The sequence below is a fragment of the Erythranthe guttata genome, chromosome 5 (assembly GCF_056151865.1).
Source record: "Erythranthe guttata isolate IM_541 chromosome 5, IM_541, whole genome shotgun sequence".
In the NCBI taxonomy this organism is placed as follows: domain Eukaryota; kingdom Viridiplantae; phylum Streptophyta; class Magnoliopsida; order Lamiales; family Phrymaceae; genus Erythranthe; species Erythranthe guttata.
Window position 1 is genome coordinate 16,528,403 of NC_142537.1, and position 16,716 is coordinate 16,545,118.

At 34.3% G+C, this 16,716-nt stretch overlaps 2 protein-coding genes and 1 non-coding gene across 3 annotated transcripts; 1 reads left to right on the plus strand and 2 right to left on the minus strand.

Moving 5' to 3' along the window:
- Positions 1-49: 49 nt before the first annotated feature.
- Positions 50-1,861, minus strand: LOC105955129 (6-phosphogluconate dehydrogenase, decarboxylating 3, chloroplastic-like). Its single transcript, XM_012978831.2, has one exon. It carries the CDS (start codon positions 1,746-1,748, stop codon positions 282-284), a length of 1,467 nt encoding a protein of 488 aa, XP_012834285.2. The 5' UTR covers positions 1,749-1,861; the 3' UTR covers positions 50-281.
- Positions 1,862-6,158: 4,297 nt separating this feature from the next.
- LOC105955128 (hydroxyproline O-galactosyltransferase HPGT1) lies at positions 6,159-9,408 on the plus strand. Its single transcript, XM_012978830.2, has 12 exons — positions 6,159-6,533; positions 6,614-6,677; positions 6,865-6,914; positions 7,286-7,476; positions 7,551-7,614; positions 7,704-7,776; positions 8,058-8,181; positions 8,275-8,362; positions 8,452-8,502; positions 8,737-8,808; positions 8,919-9,031; positions 9,223-9,408. The coding sequence occupies exons 1-12, from the start codon at positions 6,418-6,420 to the stop codon at positions 9,243-9,245; spliced, it is 1,029 nt and encodes a 342-aa protein (XP_012834284.1). The 5' UTR covers positions 6,159-6,417; the 3' UTR covers positions 9,246-9,408.
- A 180-nt stretch (positions 9,409-9,588) lies between these two features.
- On the minus strand, positions 9,589-9,660 carry TRNAM-CAU (transfer RNA methionine (anticodon CAU)). Its single transcript has one exon. It is a non-coding gene; the product is annotated as a tRNA-Met (tRNA).
- Positions 9,661-16,716: the final 7,056 nt, after the last annotated feature.

Sequence of the window (16,716 nt, forward strand, 5' to 3'; positions counted from 1 at the left end):
ACATGACAATAAAAGGCTAAAACATAAACATCATAGAATGCCAAACAGATCACAAAGGACAGCCCGTATAGAATAATATCGTTCGAAAAGGCATTCCCATCTTATTTAACTGCATACACAAACAATGCAGAACCCCTACAAAAGTAATTTCTTTTTTCGAACAACGAAATCCTCATCAACTCAAATTTCAAATTAAAAACCCTTCAAGAAAATAACCGAAACTCAAAACAATAAGAAATAACCAAATCATACCATCTCGATACATAAATAGCACTCCCCACCTACAGTTTGGCATTTCTAGCAAGCTTGGACCACTCTGTATGGTACGCCCCCGGCAGATCAATTCTCTCGTAGGTATGCGCACCGAAATAGTCCCTCTGCGCCTGCACAAGATTCGCAGGGAGTCTCCCGCGCCTGTACGTATCGAAATACTGCAAACTCGCAGACATTCCGGGTACGCTAACCCCCTTCTGTATAGCCACCCCGACAACTCTCCTCCATGCCGATTGCCTCTGCACCATTTCCCGAGCGAATTCGGGGTCGACCAACAAGTTAGCCAATCCCGGATTCCTCTGATAAGCCTGCTTAATCCTATCCAAGAAAACCGCCCGGATAATACAACCTCCTTTCCAAATCCTAGCCAACTCCCCCAAATTCAAACCCCAACCCTTCTCCATACTCTTTGCCCTCAACAAGTTCATCCCTTGTGCGTAGCTGCAAATTTTCGACGCGTAGAGCGCTTGCCTAACATCGTCGATCAATCTTTTCTTGTCCACGTCGCCCACATTTTCGATCTCCTCTTTCAACCCTTCGTTCTTGAAAATCTCTGATGCAGCTTCTCTCTCCTCCTTCAAGCCGCTCATGTACCGACTGTCCAGTGAGGCGGCGATCGTGGGGGCGGCGATTGAGAGCTCGGCCGCTTGCTGCACGGTCCATTTTCCGGTACCCTTCATCCCGGTTTTGTCCAGGATTTTGTCCACTAAATGCCCGTTGCCCGTTTCGAGATCTTTCACCTTGAAAATATCGGTCGTGATCTCGATCAAGAAACTCTCGAGTTCGCCGCGGTTCCACTCCTCGAAAATCTCTGCCAGCTCATCGTTGCTCAAGCCCCCAACGTTTTTCAACACATCGTAGGCTTCCGAAATCAGCTGCATATCGCCGTACTCGATTCCGTTGTGCACCATTTTGACGAAATTGCCGGACCCTCCTTCGCCGATGTAGGTGACGCAGGGGCCGTCGTCCACCTGGGCGGCGACCTTGTCGAGGATGCCGTGGATGTTGAGGTAGGCGCGGTGGGAGCCGCCGGGCATGAGGGAGGGTCCGTTACGGGCGCCGTCCTCGCCGCCGGAGACGCCCATCCCGAGGTAGAGGAGGCCGTTGGCGGAGGCGTCGACGATGCGGCGCTCGGTGTTCTCGTACCACTCGTTGCCGCCGTCGATGATGGTGTCGCCGGGCTCCATGTGGGCGGAGAGGGCGGCGATGGTCTGGTCGACGGGGGCGCCGGCCTTGACGAGGATGATGATTGAGCGGGGCTTCTTGATCGAGAGGACGAAGTCTTTGGGGTTGTAGTGGCCGGTGAGTGGGAGCTGGCCTTCACGGTGGGCCCGATCTAGGGTTTCGTCGACTTTGGAGATTGTGCGGTTGTAGACGGAGATTGGGAACCCTTTCTCGGCGATGTTGAGGGCGAGGTTTTGGCCCATCACGGCGAGCCCGGCGAGGCCGATTTGGGATAGCGCGGCGGACTCCATTGTTGATTTTTCCTGCTGCGCTGTGCTACCTTAAAAATCCGATCTTGAATTTTGCAGAGTGTAAGGGTTTCAGGGGAGAGTTACAGTGGTGAAGTTTTAGATATATAATACCAAACTTGGATCGTCGTTGGCCACTTGAAATGACGAGAATACCCTTCCACGTTAATTTTGTATTATTGGGGATAAAATAATAGAAAATGCTATTTGCGGTCACAAAATTGCTATTCGCGGTTTCTAACAAAAACCCCCAAAACTTTTAAAAATATCAAAAAACCCCCCAAAACTGCAAATAGCAAAAAAAAAAAAGAACAAAAAATTCGAAAATTCGAAATCAAGCTTGAAGAAGGGTTGGGCTTCGATTTTTTGACGTAATTTCGACTCTTTTATGTGTAATATGCATTGGGTAGGTCGATTACGGAACCAATTTCATGTTAAAAAGCCCTACAAATCGATTTGTAGGGCTTTTTTTTCCGCAAAAAAATGGTCGAACGCCCAAGATAGGCGCCCAAGGCGTGTACGAACGCCCGTTCTGGGCGTTCGTACACGCCTTGGGCGCCCATCTTGGGCGTTCGACAATTTAAAAAAAAAAAAAAAAAAAAAAAAAAAAAAAAAGAAATTTTGCACTGGACGCCCAACTCGGGCGCCCAAATGCAGCTTGCACGCCCAACTTGGGCGTGCACTGCATTAATGGGCGCCCAAGTTGGGCTTTTAGGCGTTTTGGGGGGGGTTTTGGATTTTTTTGGAAAGTTTTGGGGTTTTAGTGAAATAAAATGTTTTTTTCGGGGGTTTTGTCAAAAACCGCAAATAGCAATTTTCAAACCGCAAAAAGCAATTATATATGGTCAAATAAATCATTTAGTTTACTTTTTAATTGGAAATATATATTCTAATTTTGATTCAATAATCTTATTCATATTAAATTCTAAAAATTCGATTTTCGATGTTTTCGACTTTTATTTTGGATCTGAGTCTGAATACATATGAGATTTCAATTTCCGATATGATTTGAATATTCGAAACTAACTCTACAAATTATAGTTATAATACCAATTTATGATGTATTTTATGCTATATGTGAATAAAATGATTTAGAATTTCCCGATTTTCAGCGATTTCGACCCAAAAATTCAAACTTTGGAATAAATATTTTCATTTCAAAATTACAAAATTTCGATTTCCAATATTTTCGAATGTAAAATTAGACTTTGTTTTTCATTTACGAATTACTTATTTTTTTCGAAAGTAACAATTACGATAGAATCGATTTCCACCTATAAATATATATATTTATTTATTTATGTAAATGTTTAAATGATGGGATTGTGGTGGGTATAAAAGTCATTTAGCATGAGTGGTTATAGTATTGTTAAATAAAAAGCCCATGGGGTTAGGGTGGCGGACTCGTCGAGGGAGTGAAAGGGTGGTGACTTGAGCTACCAACGAGGGGTTGTCTTTATTTGAGGACGATAATCTCTATGTGCCCTGCAAACGTCGTCGTTTCTGTAATAGAATTGGGGCATGTTTGGTTAGTGGCTAAATGAAAAATGTATTATCTATGTTATAGACAAATGAATTGTGGGGTTATAAATTTAGATTATTAAAATAATAATAAAATAAAGTCAAAAAGATACCCTCATAAAATAATAAAAAATAGAGTATGATTAGCATATGTTGTTGCTTAGAAGGAGTAAAAAAATTTTTATTCATTTTAGGGACCTAATATATATATATATATATATATATATATATATATATATATATATATATATATATATATATAATCATTGTTATTGTATCGGAAAATATTGTTGTATCGGTTTTCTTCTTATACTGTACTTTTCCCTTTATTGTATCGTATCGTAAGATATTTGATTAATTATTGAAAATAGTATAGAATATATATTATATAATAAAAATACAATAAACATGTAAAACTTAGTGTTTTAAAAATCAAACTGTTCATTTAGAATAGATCTAAATTAAAGTTTTAACATTAAATTGTTAATTAGGACAACAATAATAGTTTTTAAAAATGATATTGTTGGTTTTATTACCTTTGCTAATGTGAATTGATTTTGTTTTATGTTATGTTGAACAATTTTTTTTTTTTTTATTGATTGGGAGAACAATAAAATTTATCTGAATTTTTTTTTTTTGGTTTTCCCTTAACTGGAAAAATAAAAATAAAAAAACACACAATTGTTATTAACAAAAAATGTGCTGAAATCGCAGAAATCATCTCTAAATGTGAGAAAAATTGACAAATCACCCCCAAAACAAATATCATAAATATCGTATCGTATCGCGATATTGAGCCCGATATTTGATTACAATCGATACATATGTCGGATTATATCGTTTCCAAAGAAATCGTATTGCATCGTGATTCATATTCGGTATCGAACATTTTAATAAATACCGAACACTTAAAAAACAAGAAGCATCAAGTCTCACCACATCTTATTCTCTAACATTGATGTTATATGACTTTACTATTGATGTGGTATGTTTGGCTAATAATAGAAAAAAAGGGAAAGGTGTGGGTTTTAGACGAAGGAAGTCCAAAGAAAAAGCCCACGTAATCCTAGAGTGAGAGTGCCGAGGAAGTATGTCCCGACATTAGCACTCCGACGGTCAAATTAGGAGAAATCGTGGGGAAAATTACGCGTATAGAATAGAGTAGAGTGCTTAATTATTTACGGTATCAGTCGTGTTATTCCTTGGTCTTGGAGGTTGTATTTATACATGCCTGATGCCTCATGAGTGGGCTGGTGGGTTCCCTTTCTGGCTCTGGTCATAATCACACGGGGGCATGTTGTGATTACTCCCCATCCCGTCCTTTAAGAGTCGATCGATTCAAACCGGAAGGGTTCGCAAGTGTGATCACCTCTTCTTTTGGATGTCAAGTAGGTCTCTCCATAGTTCGTAACACTTTGCAGGCTTTCCGTATTTTCCTAGTCACATCCGCTTTCCAGACTACATTATATGAGCTATTGGTTAGCTTAATAAGCCAAATAGAAGTGGGTCTAAGCTTTATTTATGATTTCGTTGTTGTGGGCTTTCCAGGGCAAAACAGCCGTATAAACTACTATTATTCATCATAGTAGTATATTATTAATTGTTAGGAACATTTGCTTATCAGATACAGAGCATAATTCGATCAAAAATAAAGAACTCTTCAAAGTTTAGTATTGATACGGATTCAATTGCCCTGTTCCGGATAAACGGGCCATAGAAATAATCGAAGTAAAGGTCATAAGCATATTTACTTTACTTTCTTCAGGTAACCTATCACTACTCCGGGTGGGCAAGGATTGATAGCGTGAGACGCTTCCTGGCCCAAAGTCAAGAATGTAGGCAAAAAGTCTGCCTCATGGCAAGGACTTATAAAACGCCCACTTATAATGCGAATATGAGCGACGTAAATGCAGGCCCGATCGTCAAACCCACACGAAACTAATTATGCTGATCAGCTCGTAGTCCATTGCTCAACCTATCCTCGAGGAAATAATCCTGACATCGAGGGTCACATCACTCACACATGCACCCCCAGTGATGGTGAATTGTGAGTCCTACGACCTCACTTCTGGAGCAAATATAAATACTATATTGTGACCAATATTGTGGTATCGAGAGAAGGTTGAGATTACATAGACACATTCATTTTACATATTGTCTACTTTCTTTTCGTATTATTTCCTTTACTCCAACTAACTTGATCGTTGGAATGCTAAAATTTATCCGACACTCTTTTAAGCATGCTCTCTGGGAATTCGGTTTCATCGGAGGACATTGATTGGGTTGTTATCTCTAGGTTTTCGGTTTCATCGGAGGACACTGGGTTGGCAAATTATAGCCATCATTTGAAGTAATGTCAAATTACGAAAAACCCCTCATAGTTGGGTAATTACAACCACCCCTAAACTATGAATCTTCTTACACGTGCACTCTCATGGTGTCAAATTCAACAGAATCTTCTAGATTTTGTGGAATGTTCTCTAATTTGTACTTATTTTGTGCAAATGAATCACAATATGATATTTACAAGCCAAGAGACACATCTAATGATCAATTTATTTCAAAATGTGGAGCTCAAATGACGTAAAACAAGTATAAACTGGAGAATATTCCACGTAATCTAGAAGATTCTACTAGATTTGACACTACAATGATAGACGTGTAAGAAGATTCATAGTTGATCGAAAAATTATAATTACCCAAACATGAGAGGTTCTTTCGTAATTTAACCTTAACTTAGAGGATGACCGTAATTTACACTATATTTTTTAATGGGCCATTTAGGCTACATTAAAAGGGGAAAAAATATAGGAAATGATCCACCCCTTGAGGGCATTTTGGTCAATTTATGTAGAAATATATATAAACAGAAAAAGGGCGCCTCTTCTTTTCATCCAAAAAAGAGTTAAATAGCAATTTTCATCGCAGTGAAATCCACTAATAGCAGTAATATTTGCGTAAACCCACAATAAATCAATTTCATTAACAACTCATAATCCACCAATTCATTTTTACCGTGTGTTAAAAAAGAGTCTATCTCACTACAAAATTCACCTAACAAAACAAATCTACTTTTTTTTTTTAATATATATAAATAAATGTAGATTACAAAATATAGCTCCGTTAAACGACGTCGTAAAAGCAGGCGGCGATGGGTAGCCGGGGATCGAATCACCGCCCGTCGTCGGCGTCGAGATTCGAGAACCGGATTTCGTTCCTGATGCTCTCAATGTTTGCTACCATGGCTTCCTTTTACGTTGCCGGCCGGTACATTCAACTCTCAATTTTTTTTATTTTTTTTTGAATTTATTTTAAGAAAAACGATTTTGATGAATGAATTCGTGCAGATTGTGGCAAGACGCAGGGAACAGAGTTTACTTAATTAACGAGCTTGATAAGAGAACCGGCCAGGTATAATTCATTTCCTATTAATTTCCGATTTTTTTTTTTATTTAAATTGTTTCTCAGCTGAATTCGAGCTTATTAGCAGTTGCTGTGTAAATGTATTAAGATGACGAAGAAGAAGAAGCAGAAAGGGGAAAATGTTAGGTTTAATTTTAATTTAAATTGACATTACTGTTGTATCTTTGTATGCCAGGGGAAATCTTCCATTTCAGTCGACGACACATTGAAAATCATTACTTGCAGGTATAATGCGTGGAATACATCTGGTTATTTACGTTGGGTGAATTTGAACCGTAGATTTAGGCATAATCACTCATACACGCATGTGTATGTGTCCTTAGTGGGTAGTTATTTAATCAAATCTACGGTTCAAATCCAACAGGCGTAGCATCTAACTCCCCGTAGTGGTGTGTGTGTGTGTATGTGTGCGTGAGTGCGAATGTGTGTGTGGGAGTGAGTGCCAGTGCCTGTGCCAGTGCGTGTGTGTGTGTGAGTGTGTGCGAATGTGTGTGTGTGAGTGTGAGTGTGTGCGTGTGTGTGTGTGTGTGTGTTTTCGCTTTGTGGTTCATTGAATATCAATTTAGATCTGCATATATTCTATTTTATTTAATTAGGGAACGCCAGAAGAAACTAGACGCACTTCACATCGATCTTGAAAAGGCTAAGCAAGAAGGATTTACGCCTAAGCATCTCTCGGAAGACGGTGGGCCCGCAAAGAAAAAACTATTGGTTGTCATAGGTATACTCACTATGTTTGGACGCAAGAATAACCGAGACGCTATTCGTAAGGCATGGATGCCCACCGGTACGTAATTATCGAATTAGGAACACTATTTTTTTACAGTTTTGCTTAATTAATCAAGAGTTTAATTAATGTAGGTGATGCTCTGAAGAAACTCGAGGAAGAAAAAGGGATTGTCGTACGATTTGTAATAGGGAAAAGGTTTATTACACATTGGTGTTATGGAAACTGATTGAAGAATTATTTCTTTAGAGACGAATTGTTTCGACTGATTTTCCACATTAATGCAGTGCGAATAAAGGCGACAGTTCGGATAGAGAGATCGACAGTGAAAATAGGCAGACGAACGACTTCGTAATTCTTGTATGTTTTTTTTTTTTATTTTTTTGAGTTTCGAACGGCTAAGTTTAATTGGGGTTTTTAATTTCTTGCAATCGATGAAGAAAAATTCGTAAAATATTTTGTAATAAAAAGATTCCGTAAAATATGTCTGTATGTGCATTTGCACGTGTCGTTTTTCATCCGACATCTGTACATACATTTTTCCCACGTGTTACTACGTGGCATACGTGGTCTATGAGTCGATGAAATTATTTATTACAAATTTGTCGAAATTTGGAATCATTTTTTTTTATCATTGACAGGAAAATCACGTGGAGACAATTGAAGAGAGAGCAAAGAAGACGAAATTGTTCCTCATTCACGCCGTGGAGAACTGGGATGCTGCTTTTTATACTAAGCTTAGTGATGATGTATATGTTAATATCGGTACGTGGTTCCTTAATGCGTCGATGTTTAAGGTTTTCTCGTTTATTTATATTACTTACTATATATAGATGCAACGGGCTTCCTCGTTTGCAGATGCTCTTGGATCTGTGCTTGGAAGTAGCTTGGACAAGCCTCGTGTCTACATTGGTTGTATGAAGTCGGGAGAAGTTTTCTCTCAACCGTGAGTTATTCAGAAGCTAGTTGAGGTTTATTTTTTAAGGATTTAGTTATGAATTATTATTATTTTTTATTCTTTTTCTGGATCTGCAGGAAAGACAAGTGGTACGAACCTGATTGGTGGAAATTTGGAGATGGGAAGTCGTAAGTTATAGATGATTACTTTGCGTTTGTGGATTTGTTTCTTTGTTTTTCGTATCGGAGTAGTAGGAACTCGATTAAAAATAGAACTTTTGAAATGAGTCAAATTATGAATGCATGCATATCCATGTGACAGGAATCATTAATTGCAAGTAACTATAGAGTTTCGTTCGTTTTTTTCTTTTCTTTTTCTTCGGTTATTTATCGAACTGAAATCGAACTTTTCTCCCTAAATAGATACTTTCAGCACGCTTCGGGTGAGATATTTGCTATATCACAAGCACTGGCTCAGTTTATTTCAATCAACAGGTAAATATTATTTTCGCGACATTACTTCCTTAGTCAATTTTACGTCTCTACATCTGCCTCAATCGAATAAAATGATTCTTAATTTTTTTTTATATATAATTATCTTGCAGATTGGTCCTTCGTACGTATGCCCATGATGATGTCAGCATTGGATCTTGGTTCATTGGTCTTGATGTGAAGCATGTGGACGAAGAAAAGTTTTGCTGCACATCCCGTTCATCAGGTTTCCACTCATTACACGTTTCCCCGTTTTCTGTTAATCCAAATGCATTCTCGTATATTTTAATGGGTTTTTTTAGTATTGTTAACCGATTAATCATTTTAAAACAAGAATCGTATCACATTTGCAACGACTAAGTATTGAAATCGTATCTAAATTGATTTTTGCTCACAATTGCATTGTGTTTTTTGCAGGAGCCATTTGTGCATCTGCCTGATTTAGTTGTTGTGACGAACTCATCTTTCGGGTTTTCTTTTTTTTTTTTTTTTTTTTTTTTCTTTTTTTAATTCGAGTATTTAGATGGTGTTGAATCCAGATTCTCAGGTTATGGTTTGTAGTACTTTGGAGTAATGAATTTTGTGTATAGTTTTGGCTTTGCAGTTGGTTATGTCGGATTAATTTGGATTTTGATTGGATTAAGTTGACTTAACTGGTGGATTACTAGATTATTAAGTTTAAAATCATTAAAATCCGGTAATAAATAGGGTATTTCCAAAATGTTTATTTCAAGGAACTAAACACAAAAATAATTTAAAAAAAAAAAAAAAACAAAAAAATTATATCAGAGCCAGGTTTCGATCCTGGGACCTGTGGGTTATGGGCCCACCACGCTTCCGCTGCGCCACTCTGATTTGTTGATGATTCATGCGTCGAAATAAATATATTGCAATCGTTTAACCTCTGAAATTTGACTTCAACTTTTCAACCCCGGTCAAGCCAAATTAATCAATTATTTTATTTTCTTCTCATCCATTATTTTCATATATTGCAAATTTAAATAATTCTTTAAAGGTATTAGAAAACAAGAATTTAAACAAGAAAAACAAAGAAGGGAATATAAAATTAAAGTGTATTTATTTGTATTTTTTCTCGCGCAAAGTATTCCAAAAAAAAAAAGGAACAATGAAGTATTTTATTAGGTGTTACGTAAAATATATATTTTCTTTTTAATTTTTTTTAGAGAGACCGTAAAATCTATTCACATATATTAATTTTCTGCATATTTATGCATTTGCCTAAAACGGCAAATAAACGCATTGCTTGAATTTTTTTTATAGGGTCAACATGTGTAACATTTACACGTAGGGGTGAAAGTCGGATTGATCGATCGTTATTCGAAATTAGCCTTTTCGGATAATTTCCAAAAAGTTTGGAATTACCAAATCAATTTCAATTCCAACTTCAAAAATTTCGAAATTTAAAAATTCTTTCCAATTCCAAGAGGCTCAGAAATTTCGGAATTTTGAAAAAAATTCGGAAATCGGATAAGTTTTAAAATTTCAAAACTTAGTTGATTTTTTCTAAAAAAATCATTTTTTTCAAAAATAATAACATCCCCATCGATAAGTAAAATTAATAACTACTAAATTTTAGTTTAAAACAAATAAATAAAAATAAACTACACCATAATATCTAGTAAATTTCTAACAACAATTCCATATGCCTGAATCCTAAAATAAAATCAAGTTACTATTTCAGAAAAAAGAAATTATATAATATATTATTTATAGTTGTATTTTTTGGAAAAAAAATTAGAATTTTTCAAAATTAAATCAGATTAGAAATTGGAAATCCCTATTTTTTTTCCACATAATTCCAATTTTAATCCACAACGATCAGAAATTTCGGAAATCAGAATTTCGGAATGAAAAAAAGATAATCCAAAATCGTTCGGACGGAACCAGCGAAAAATAAAATTTCCGTTCCAACTTCTCTATATTCCCAATCTAGCCTAGGAGCTGACACGTGTCAGTTGAAGATGATAAGCACTATTTAGTGAAGTGAGTGGGTCCCACAACAAGCCCAAATTGGGTCCAATTTAATGTGTTCTCAAGTTACAAGACAGGGCCCTTAAGGCCCGCTTGTTTTTCGCGTGAGCTCGGGCCCACCTTGTCGACCAGAGGGGTGTATATGTAATGTTTTTTGACATGCGGGGTTCTAAGTGTAGTTTAGCCTAAGCTTGGGGAGATAAGTGTAAGTTACCGTAAATGTATAAAATGTTGAAATGAGCCAAATTATATGTATGAAACGTGTCGACACGTGATAAATTTTTCAAGTGTCCAGATATTCTTTTTTATTAATGTCAGATGGAATTAAATGTTTTATAAATTTTGTTGGGGATTTAAATTATGTTCAAAAATAGGAAAATTTGTGGGCGGTTTTAAGAAATTCGAATGAAAAAACTTATTAATGTATATATAAAAAATCGTATTGTGATTGGCGAAATTCGGAATTTCCATTGTCTAGTCATCTATAATAAAAATACATATTGACTAGGGGTGAAAGTCGGATGGATCGAATCGGAATTAGCCTTTTCGAAAAATTTCCAAAAAGTTTCGAAGTACAAAATTGATTCCAATTCCAATTCTAAAATTTTCGGAATCTAAAAATGCATTCCAATTCCAAAAGGCCCGGAAATTTCGGAATTTTGGAAAAAAATCGGAAATCACATAAGCTTAAAAATTTCAAAACTTCGCGATTTTTTTCTAAAATGTTCATAATTTTCCAAAAATAAGAACTAATAACTACTAAATTTCAGTTCAAAAAATAAATAAAAATAAAACACAACATAATATCTAATAAAACTTCTAACAACAATTCATTATGTCAAAATCCAAAAAAAAAAATTATAGATGTATTTTTAGGAAAAATAAATATTATATAATATTTATTATTTATAGGTATATTTTCGGAAAAAAATGGAATTTTTCGGAATTAATTTCGGAAATCAAATCGGAACGGCAATCGAAAATTCCAAATTTATTTTATACAATTCCAATTCCAATCCAAAAAAATCGGAAAAATTCGGAAATCGGAATTTTGGAAGTCGGAATGAAAAAAGTTATTCGAAAATCGGAACTTTTTGGATCGGAATCGGCGGAAATTGGAATTTGGAATTATTGACATTGATATTATAAGTGTAATTTTCAGGAAAAAAGATATAATTTTTGAAAATTAAGACCGGATTGGAAAAATTAGATATAATAAAAACACATTTATATTAAAAAAAAATATATATAAAAAAACCTAGTAGAGAGAAATGGGAAATATCTTTGGAATTTGGAATAAAAATACCATTCGAAAATAAAAGAAAAATATTCAACTGACGAAATTATTTTAATATCATAGTTTTAAAATAACAAATTACTCCCTCATTCCCTTTATATTTGACGTTTTGGCCATGAATTTTTTTTCCAATTTATTTGACGTTTTAAAATTCCAAAGCAAATTTATATTTTCCTTTCCATTTTCGCCCTTACTGTTAATTGCTCTAACTCTTCAGCTTCTAGGTAGCTTCTAGGTACCTATGGAATTAATGAATAATTATTTGGAGAGAGGAAAGGGTAATCTGGGGTATTTCTATCCAATTAAAGAATAATTAATGAGATTCTTCATTTTGTGTGAAAAATCCTAAAACGTCAAATATTAAGGGAAGGAAGGAGTACAACCTTATAAAATATTTAAAAAAAATATACATATTTGGAAAAAAAATAAATAAAATAATATATCAATCATCTCTTAATAACAAAACATCACTTTCCATTTTTTTAATATTACAAAAAGATAATTAAATAGGGAATTTTCCATTCTTTCCCAAGATATTGCCTGCAGATAAAAAATCAACAATAGTATAAACTTATAAATTATAATTAATAGTGCAGAGAAAAATAATTGAGTTCTTGAAAAACAGAGCAGCACGTGACTTCGCAATCCAACACCACACTTCCCCAGTTTTTGGTGGGCAGCAGAAATTTCAGAGTTCAATAAATAAATAAATACGATTTTTTTTTAATATTATATTAATATACGGTAAAGCTACCCGGCCAGAATCTGGCCGGCCAAAATGGGTAGTTTTGTAAATATAGAAAATTTTATTATATCTAATTACTAATATGCCCTTCAACTATAATAATAACTAATTCCAATTTGAACTTAACTTTTTTGTTTATCTCTCCTATTATAATTACTAGGATTCATAGTTTCAAAGTATTCAATCGGATTATAATTTACAATGATCAATAACGTCAATCAGATTACTTTATTCTAATTAATAATAATAATAATAATAATAATAATAATAATAATAATAATAATAATATGATATAATGATTGGGTTTTTATCTATCGTGAGAATGAGAAAGGTTATGTTAGAAAGGAAATTAGGAAGATAAATAAATGGAGCCAAAATCATCATTAAGGACATAAAGGTAAATAAATAAAAGAATAAGAAAAAAAATTAAATTCTGGCTGACCAGATTCTGGTCATTTAGCAAGGTCCATTAATATAATGCTTATTTATATAATTATATGATCACTTTGGGAAGAAAAAAAAAATATATATTCAACACTGAATGCAATAACAATTCTTAGTCAAAATTAAAAATAAAAAAAAAATAAAAAAATTTGCGAACCTTCCACAAACGAAGAATAAGAATTGTTTGTGATTTTGGGAATTTTTTTTCCAGCTTATTTGTCATTTTATAAATCCAAAAAAGCATTAATTGTATTTTTTTTTTAATTTTGCCGTTTATCGTTCTTAGTTAATTGTATTTTAGTGACTTTCTATATTTTTAATATGTCGGGTAAGAGAATGGTCGTTGAAATATGGGGTCTATTCTATACTACATCGGGTGAAATACATCCGGTAGATCTTACCATTTATATACACATACACACTTATATTGGTGTATATGTATCAACGATAAAAAATCACCTGGTGTGGTCTAATATACAATATACACACTTATTTTCACTATATTCGCATATTATTTTTCTACCACTCCGAGTTGCGACGGATTTGAATCGGTGCGCTAACGCAGAAAAACCCTTTATCAACGCTCCTTTTTGCAGGTATCTTAGTAGCACGCGGGCTTATTGTTTTGGCTTTTTTTCTAATTGAGGCCCATTCTACTTCTAAATATATGATTTAACCATTTGGACATATATATACACACACATTACCCGTATGTGCAATTGTTTTAATTAAGATGTATATATTATAAATTATAATCATATCATATTTCAAGAACAAAGCATTTCTTTAAATTAAAAGAAAAATGACAACTCCTTTGTCTCGAAAATTTTAAAAAAATTATTAAACGAAAAGAATAAAAATTCTATGTAGGCCACTAAAAAAATATAAAAATATAAAAAATAATGATTTAAACATCAAATTGAAATAAAAAAAAAATCGACAACAAATTGAGAAAAAGATTAGAACCACCAATTGTTTTCCGCAGTTTTAAGACGAACACAAAAAAATAATCTTGAACAATTTACTTTATGACGAATTTGTTTTGGAGAATCGTCCAAATTACAAAGTGGTGAAGTATAGTACAAATTGGTGAAAACACAAATCGGCAAATGATTGATATCTTTCTTTTTCTCTTGTTTCTTTCTCCAATTTGACCAAACCTCTTTAATTATGGCAAGTTTGTGACGGTGACAAATACCTCAATAAGATTGATTGGATACTTCGAGAAGTTCGTGAAACGTGGCGAATCCAAAAATTCATTAAACTGTGACAGAGTTACAAATGAATCGAGTCTGAGCCAAATATATGATTGTTTAAGTTTGTTTGAACTTTTATAAACACAAAAAAAAAAAAAAATAATGTATTTGAGCTTAGGTTGATAAGCAACCGATTCGCGTTCGAACATATTTTAATTGAGCCAAATACAATCAACCTCGATTCGCTTATTTAATGTTTTTATCAAAAAAATCATAGTCGTATCGAACTCCATACCTTATCGAACGAAAACGTTTTCAATCTTTGTTCGTTACGACAATAAACTAAGCTTAAACATGCTCTTAAAAAAACTATTTTGTATCGAGTATCGAGTGATTAAATTTAACTTATAATCGGAAATATAGAAGAAAATTTTATATTAAAACTATTAATTAATAATGACGTAATAATATTTGGAGTAATTTTGGACACTCTAAATTGGTTTATTTCAACAGAAAGACGATCTTCTTAGGGGCAAAGACTCTTAAAATCACGTTTCCCTCAAATCATGAAGTTAATCAAAGTGAATCAAAAACTACCGTTCATATCCTCCAAAAGTGTATTTGCAAAAGCAGATTTTCTTTTCCAATGATTGTTGTGTGTGAATTTGTGGGTGTGAGAGTGTATGTGTGTGTCACGGTGTATATGATAGTCGATTATTATTTGACGATGATGTCGACAGAGGAAGACGACGGTAATCGACGATGATGTCGACAGAGGAAGACGACGGCGGTTGCAGTGGGGGGAATACGATGGTGGTGTAGCGAATATATGGTTGAATCTAAAAATAGAAGAAAGAGGAGGAGGAGATGTGCTGGGGGATAAAGAGCAGGGGAATTCCGTCTAAAAAGGATAGAGGACTTTTAGCAAATTATAAAATTCGACCTTCCTGATTTGGGCTTTTGAGATTCTACACCGGGTGAAATACACCGGGTAGATCTTTACCATTCATATACACACACCCACATTGGTATGTGTAGATCAACGGTAAAAAATTACCCGGTGTAACCTTCACCGGGTGTAGGATAGATAAAACCGTAATTCGTATATCTAATGTTTCTAAACTATTAATATCCCCTCTCGACAATTTGGTTTATTACTTGGGCGGTAAATTGATCGAACAGTAACAAATTGAAAAATCGGTACGTGCTGAATACCGAATCGAAAATTTGGTTTGATATTCGGTATTTTTTTTTTTTAATTTCGGTATTCAATACGGTATACGTTATTGATGTCTGGTATATACCATACCGTACCGAATACCGAAATATGTAATATATATTTACTTTTTCTCTTTTATTTTAAATCATTTAAGGTTGTAACAAATTAAAAAAATACTTAAAGATTGATAATTTTTTTCATTGTTTACAAATTAGTATCTATTGCAAATCACATTTTTATTTTATTTTTGGGGCCCAATATTGAAATTTGAATGTCAAATTAAAGAATTAATTAGTTTAATTTTTTTTTAACTTTTTTTAAATAAGAAAATATATTTTCGGTTTTACCGGTACCGAATCGGAAAAACTGAATTAATTCAGTAAAAAACCGTATTGAACCGAATAATTTGGTTCGATAAATCAAATCTTTTTACCAAAATTTCGATTCAGTACGATTTACCGAATTAACACCCCTGCCGACAATACAAATCTACGGTTTTATCTATCCTACACCCGGTGAAGGTTACACCGGGTGGTTTTTAACCGTTGATCTACACACACCAATGTGGGTGTGTGTGTGTGTTTGTGTGTATATGAATGGTAAAAATCTACCCGGTGTATTTCACCCGGTGTAGGATCTCAAAAGCCTACGAATTACTCATAGTTTTGACAGAGCAATTATTACATCACTAAATAGTTATTGATGGTGGATATCAAAATCTTGGTGCAATCTTAACTATTGAATTAATTGTGAACGCCTCAATAATTAAGTTGAAATAATTAGGGTGTAAGTATTTATCATCCAATTTATTTGTGTTCTTGTCCGGTTTTCTTCTTAGGGAATGTTATAATTAATTTAGTAAATGTTTTCAAGAAAACAAAATTTTCTACTTCTTGGCAACAAAATTTAGTAATGTGTTGATTAATCCTAGTTCAAATTCTCTTGCCAACGGTCACTAGATTGAACTTGTCAGGCATGGTTAGTTTAGTGCGGTTTACATCTCTCGTGTAAATTACAA